Source organism: Pangasianodon hypophthalmus, chromosome 25 (genome assembly GCF_027358585.1).
Source record: "Pangasianodon hypophthalmus isolate fPanHyp1 chromosome 25, fPanHyp1.pri, whole genome shotgun sequence".
Taxonomy (NCBI): domain Eukaryota; kingdom Metazoa; phylum Chordata; class Actinopteri; order Siluriformes; family Pangasiidae; genus Pangasianodon; species Pangasianodon hypophthalmus.
This window is the reverse complement of record NC_069734.1, coordinates 6468141-6475881: the sequence shown is the minus strand read 5'-3', so window position 1 is coordinate 6475881 and position 7741 is coordinate 6468141. Positions and strand designations below refer to the sequence as shown.

The following is a 7741-nucleotide window of genomic DNA, read 5'->3' as shown; positions in this document are numbered from 1 at the left end:
GATAGACATAGTAAATCAATAAATAGCAGTTGGTTTTAGACAAACAGTGTGTTGGCGTCTTTTCAGTGGAATCAGAATCAGAGTCTTTAAATATGTTTTTCTCCTTTTTTCACTTTTGGGGGATTTTAAAATACAGAAGTTGAGATACATGGAGAAGAAAAATATATTTCAGTTCAAGAAGGTGTGTACTAATCACAACTACATACAGAAAATGTGCAAACTTGACCATGTGAAGTGCCGCCACTCATGTAACATAGTGTTTGTTTGTCATCAGTGATGGTTGGTATTGCTGACATTTTTCATTAATTTAAAAAAAACATTGTAAAAGTAGGTTTTGTGTGTTACGGTCGAATGTTGCAACAGCAAATCCTAACCCTGCATCTAAGAATCGATTATTTTCCCATCCCTGTGGGGTACGTGTGCTGTGTTTAGTGAGCATCACTGGTAGACTTGCTGTGGAGAGCCCAGATCAGCAGCAGCATCTTAACCGTCTGAGCACCGCTGCCACCTAGTGCTGCAACATCAAAGTAGCTCGAGCCGAGTCGATTGAAATCCTCCCTGCGTTTTCTCCCTTGTCAGAATCACTAATTACATGTTGTATTGCCTGTCGCAAGCCCTACATTGAGTTGCACTGATGATCACATTAGTCTTAGTAATCAGTCTCTTCCCGGCCGGCGCTGAAAGGCAGTGCGAACAGCCTCACGTTACCCCTGAGAGCATTAAGGTAACACAGAACCCTGGCAGCCCATTCGGCTTCTCCCTCTGCCTAATCAAAGCCATTCATTCTCCACCGACAGCAGGGTCTACACCGAGAGTGATTGTTTAGTATGCTTTCGACAGGACAGATAATTCCCTCCTGTCATGAAGATCCAAGATTCAAGCGCCACAGTCATCACCTGATGGAACAGACCATAAACGCTGGATGGATCCAAAGAGCTCGTGGTGACAAATGAGGGCTCTGTCCACATTTCTGCAGCTTCAGTGATCCATTACAGGAATCTTATAAAGAAAGATTTTACTGCCATTAACCATTGTAGGGGTGACAAAGCACTTTTTGGCTAGTAGAACGAGGCTCTGTTTAAGTTATGGGAGCGGAAGATTCCTGCAGAGAGCCGATCTCAAAGCTGAGGGAAGCTGCAGGGGTTGTTCTTTAAATTTCTCCATCCCACGAGTAATGCATCAGGGGTTTGATAAGGTGAAAAAAAGAAAGAAGTACATTTCAAGGCTTTATTAGAAAACCCTCAATCTCCTCCAGGCGGTGTCTGAGGCCTCCGTGCTTTCACAGGGTCATGCTTTTACATCAACATTGAAGAGAGCCTGTGGTTGAAGTTTCTGAAGGTATGGAGCATTGATCTTCAGGAAAAGACAAAAGATCCAGTGGGTTCTCTCAGTGGAGGACTGTAGCATAACGTACAACCCCCTTGGACCTTATTTCATGCTGACGACATGGCTTGTAAATGAAAACAATTTTTCATCCATGTAGAGCTTTTAACACTAGACATTATCACAAAACAGCTTTAGAGAAATCCAGATGTAGATTTAGATCCCTAATGAGCTATAAGAAAAAGAAGACATGAGGAAGAAACCATGAGAGGAACCAGACTCAAACCCATCTTTTCCTGGGTACTATGTATTGCTCGGTACGAGCAGATTTTGTATAAGAGTCCTGGGATGAGCACAGGATAGTGTTTATGATTACAGCAGCAGTCTATAGTAGGGCTGAGCAATATGACAATATAATATTTATATTGTGATAAATAATATCGCATTATACTTTTCTACGATATCATAGATATCATGATATCTTTTTAGATTTTTTTTTTTATAATTACAATCTGATTGGACATAGCCGAACTAATCTTTAACATATTTAGATTCCTCCTTTGCAGTGTTAAATAATTAAATATTTAAATAGTTCAGTATTTTTAGTCATTAAATAAAAGTATCATTAAAAACATGCACTGGGTTTTTTAACGCAACACCACTGTTTTGCTGGAAATTTCTTGGTAAGAGCGAATTTCTTCTTCAAACCTATATCTCATGATACATATCGCGTATCGTAGAAATGTCTTCAAGTATCGTGATAAGATATTTTTATGATACATCACCCTTAGACATAAATTACAGTCATATTACCCTTTATAAACATCGTTACAGCAGGTAACATTGCCACCTCACAGCTTAAGGGGCCCCAATTCGAACCTGTGCCCGTTGGGTTCTCCAGCAGGTGAATGGGCTATGCTAAACTGCCCTCGGGTGTCAGTTAGTGTGTGTGTAGTGCCCCACATTGTGCCCCATCTCCTTAACCAGGACTAAGCATTTACTGAAGATGAATGAATTGAAAACATTTTAAAATGTAAAAGCTAGGAAAGCTGTTTTAACAACAATTCTGAGAGGGACAGTAATACATATGGGAAAAATTTAATATGGCTTGAGGTTTATCCTGCATATCGAAGCCTGTTTAACATTTTGAACACAGCTCAACTTCTTATTAGGAGGTTAAATGGGGCTAATCCTGGTTTTTGCCCTTTAATTGGGCAGTAAGTGAAAAGAGGTCTGTTGGGGATTTATTCATATAGGCATGTCATGCTGGCACATTCCTTACACCAATAAAAGCAGAGTATGAAATGAAACGAGGGAAGAAGGAAAAAAGAAACCAGCCTCAGACTTTAAGCAATTTACTTTATATGGTTTGCTTTACAAAATTTACTATATACCGTACACAATTTCCTCCCACAATTGGCATAAACTAAAATGTGACTTTCATTCAGTGACAGTACAAACTAGATGTATTTACAGCGCGAGTAATCAGACAGTCAACATAAAACATAAAAACGTAAAACATAAGAGCAACCACTCTCTCATACACACTGCACACTACCGGCAGCCGCTACAGTTAAAGAGGTAGCTTCCATGGTTAGACGATGCATCCCATTCTCGATTATACAAATAATTTACAACACTCACAGACAAACATAAAGATAGAATCACACTCAAACATCTGGAATTTGTTAGTGACATTAATTGCTACCTCATTTAAGAGATTACCTTAAATATCAGCTGGTGGAAGCTTATTTGACTAACACAACAATATAAATTAAACTCAGCTTGGATGCAAACGTGCTTTAAAAAAAAAAAAAAAAGCCTGGATGAAGGTAGTCATTCTGCAGAAGAGCAAAGTGAAAGTGACATGGAAAGGTTTCTGTTCACTGAAAATTGCTGTGTGTGAATTCTCACTGACATTACATAAGCTTAAGACAACAGTTAATGACAACAGCTTCAAACTTCAAGATCAGGGTGAAAACACATGCATAAAGTCACAATATATATGTTTGCTCTTTGGACCTGTTAGGGGTGGAAGTAAATATGTTGTTTATAAGATTCTAGTAATTACGCCAGTATAAAAAATAATCTAGTCGTGTTTTTTTGGGGATAGAGTGAGGGAAGGAAATGTCATGTCATTTGATAATCATCAAACTGCTCATGTTCTGAAGCATCAAGTCCATCATGTCCTTAGTGTTATAAGCCCCTGATTTACAAAGATCCCAAATTGAATAAAGAGATTAACTGCTCATGTAGTTGATGGGTGTTTTTGGGCAATTTATAAATATTAATTGTGTAAATTACAATTACGTGTATAGTAGGTAGAGGTTTTGGTGTGAGTTAATTGTTCTGGATAGCGGTGGCGAGTTTGGATAAAAACAGCTCCCAGGAGTGAGAAACTGAAACTTAAGATCGACTTATTAGGTGAAACGCAATATGAAAAATTCAAAGCTGTAGATAAATCAGAGTTTATAAAAGATGGTACGGTATGAAAAGACATCTATAAGAATATATTAGCAATAATAAAAAATCAAAGGATATGCTTGTAATCAATATTGATCATTTATAAAATGTTGATATGGTTTAGAAAAACCTGCTTTCTCTGTTTCCGCCTCCATGTTTTCACTGACAAGCGTATATCATTGTTATAGTGCAGCTTTCTGTACACAGACATTTATTTACCATTTATGGAAGGAATCTTCAGTGTTCAAGGCTGTTTCTAAGCAAAATAAGCAGTTTTCTCATCTTATTAACTTTGACAGAGAGAAAAAAAGAGACGCTGGTGAGGGAATGACTGTTTATAGCTGCTATAACCTAAGTGATAACAGGAAAGAACTTGTCTCGTGGATGTTCAACAACATTAAATGTACCTAAAAATGGTTAAAATTATGACGTGTCATAAAATGAACAAATTTAATTGTTTATAAATTACTGTTGGATAAGAGGAATAAAACATTTCTAGGCATGCTTTATTGGAAAATAATCAGTCATTCCGTCGTTGATTATTTTCCGATAACAGCACGCCCTATTGTGTTTTTTTCCTCACTTCATTCATAATAAGAAAGTGTCTAAAAATTGTGACATACAATATATTTTTGATTTTATATTCCATATTCACCAGACATATGTAGAATTACACATCATCTACAAAGCTGATTAAATGTAATGTTTAACCTTTCAGTGAATCAGGGCCTGAGTTTCCAAGTGATGATAGAATGCCGCACAGGAACTTATAATACGAAGGTCCAAACATATGTCATATACAGTACCATAACCGCTGAATTATTTACATCAATCTATAATTAAAACAATTTTACATACATTTCTGTTTATAAATTAGGGCACTGTGTATGATAAAGCCATTGCTAATGTCAAAACAATGACTGTTACAGCTGAGAGAGCGCTGAACATACTGTAACTGGATCTCACGTCCAGTCGTTCCTGCCTTCAAACCACTATTTCACCCCGAAGGCTTCTGCACAGCCGTCGAAGCACAAGATGAACTGAACAGTGTGAGGGAATGGCTGCTGGCCAGTGCTAAATATTAGCAGAATTTCCAAGAAAAGAGGCAGTAAAAATAGACTCACTCTTTAAAAGTTTCTATGTTATGTTACATTCTCCTTGACTAACACATACATGAATGCAGCTACATGGGAAAAGATCCCACACTTCCGTCACACACTGAGGTCAATAGAACAAGGAATGCCAACAGTGAAGAACAAAATCAAGACAAAAATATTCTCAGCTTAGTGACATTTATCCCTGCTTAACAAAAAATCTTTGCAAACTGAAGTCGTGTTCTGTCAAAGAGTGAGAGGCGGGCAGTAGCACTCGGCTTTGTGTTCTTTAAGGATTAAGGAAGTCAGTCAGCTCGCTGCAGCCATGCAGACATGAATAAAAACGCAGAAAGGAAATCAAGTCCTGCTGACATTTGGCTCAGTGAGTCTTTTTCATATTGTCAGTTTCCCTTTTAATTTACTGACGAGGCGTCAGCGTCGTTTCAGACGCGTGCACACACACACACACACACACACACACACACACTGATGTGTTTGAAAAAAAAAGTGCTTCCTGACCAGTTGAATGTCTCTGGCTCCAGGGCGTGTCTCAAATCGCCCACTGTTCCCTGCATAATGTGCTTGTGTGTGTGCCATATGAGCAGACGCTCTGTAGTGAACGAGCGAAAGTGTGAATGTGCAAGTGTGTGTGTGTGCAATGACTCATTCTCAGTCTTTAATGCTGGGCACGTTGTAAGAGTAATGCACTAAAGGTAAGCCGCGACTCTGGCAGAAACATGCGCGTCCGCACGCTTGTGCCTGCTCTGAGCTGTCCGATACGAACGAGTCTCCCTCGTCTGCATATTCCGAGTGCGCTGACAGAGTGCCGCAGTCTGCCCAGTCGCCGTCGGAACGCGAGCACGGAACCTCGCCCGCTGTCAGCGCCGGGCAACTGTGCCACTTCACTAAATGTCTGCATGTGCAGGAGGAAGAGGAAGATGAGGAGGCAGACGACGAAGATGCTCTGGCGAGAAGAGCTGCCTCGCAGCGTTCGCACATGCCACATTCGTAGCCCAGTTCACTCGAGACTCCGCCTTCACCTGTCCCGGTGATGCCCACTGAACCGGCCCCGATGGCTTTCCCACCTCTCCCGAGTCTGATCCGCCCCCTTAGGCGAAGCCAGTCGTGCCGGAAGGCAGGGCTGAAGCAGACGTACAGCACTGGATTTAGGCAAGCAGACAGAGGAAAGAAGATCAGGGTAACTGATTTTGCCATGTCCGGGCTTCCGGCTGCATTACCCGTTCCCGTCAGCAGTGGGGCAAAGGAGAAGGCTGCCACAGGGCAGAAGAAGATGCAGTTGGTAAAAATAAGCCACGCGACGTGTCGCACAGAACCTGCCTGCTCTGGATCGGCAAGCTGTGCCCGGCCCAGACCACAGTAGAGCCTTGTGTATATCACGGCGCTTAACAGGTACGCGAGGATGTTCAGCAGCACCAGCGCCACCGTCACACCCAACCCAGGTGCCAAACCTCCAGAGAAGGGCAGGCACAGTGGAGAACCCTCCACTGCTCCTTGATACAGGCTTAAAAATGCCACCCCAGCTGCCAGTAGACCCAGAAGTCCTGCAGCGAGTCCAAACTTCCTTCTCTGACCCCTCCGGTCACAGCTCCTCAGTGCGCCCGCTTTACCCATCAGCGCCCGGACAGCCAGGCTGCGCTCCACAGCGGCCAGAGGCAACACCAGAACGGCCCACTCGGACGAGAACACGGCCAGCACGCTGAGTGCCTGGCACCCGGCACTCGTCTCCCACCACACGCCATAGGATGCGAACGAGCCCCAGGTGGCAGCATCCAGGACTACCAGTGCAGTCACGTAGAATCCCGTCAGCAGGTTGGAGGATGCCAGGACGGCCACAAGCAGGCGGGTGGGCGAGAGTGGGCAGCTGCGTGGGGAAAGCGTGGCAGCCAGGACCAGGCAGTTAAACAGGAGAGCCACCAGGCAGATGAACCATATGGTCAGTCGAATCATCCAGCTGCCAAGCAGGTGGGCGCACGGTTTAAATGCTCCTGAGAGAAGAAAGAAAAGCAGAGCTCAATGTTAGTTACGACACAGTGAAATGCACACGAACAAATATGGAATGTGGTTGATGTTTGGGACATAAGTCTATGTTTTACAAGCAGTGGTTAGCATTCGGCGTAATGGTTTGCTCGGAAATCAAGGCTTGATGTGACCTGCCCTCAGAGATTTTTAGTGCTGGATCATACAGCTCTGCATAAAGCCGTCATATCACCCTTCTGCTAGCACAATCCATCACCTTGCACTTAAACATATCGAGAAGAAAACAAAGATGCTAACCAGATGTGAATCATATATTATGTGAAGAGAAATCATCACAGCTCATAGCCAAGTGCTGGCCAATGAACAATGTGCTACCTCGGACACTTTCTTAGAAAAGGATAATGACTATGACATGAGAATTTAATTCTACGTTTGTGTCTGTGTTTGTGCACTAGGGCACTATACTATATTACTGATGTTATGTCGGCTATCATTTTTTAATCTAGTCAATTCGGTTTCCAGGCAACCAAAACATGGGACTGGGCAGCACTTCAGGACTTTTATTTGCAAGTAGGGTTAGCTAAATGGATTTATGTGGATTAATGGAATTTGTTCATCCCTGTGTTCTCAAAAGTTTAACTCTATTTTTAAACTTCTTTTTAACTTGAACTTCTGTTTTTACAGATGATGGAGTGTAATTTTTACATTTTGGCATGTACGTGTGTGTATCATCCACTAACACATTGTTCTCACTGAAATCATGTCCCTATGAACACAGCCTAAAGGTCAGTTGAGGTGAATGTAAGCGAATTATATGTCAAAGGATGAACAACTATAGTGGTCACATTTTCACAGTGTTTATA

General features: G+C 42.0%; 1 protein-coding gene across 1 annotated transcript in view; it reads right to left on the bottom strand.

Moving 5' to 3' along the window:
* Positions 1–2662: 2662 nt before the first annotated feature.
* lgr4 (leucine-rich repeat containing G protein-coupled receptor 4) overlaps positions 2663–7741 on the bottom strand; it is a 72730-nt gene continuing 67651 nt past the window's right edge. Inside the window, exon 18 of the mRNA XM_026937587.3 lies at positions 2663–6886. Coding sequence (XP_026793388.1) covers positions 5550–6886 — 1337 coding nt within the window. The 3' untranslated portion in view covers positions 2663–5549. The remainder of the gene's footprint in view (positions 6887–7741) is intronic.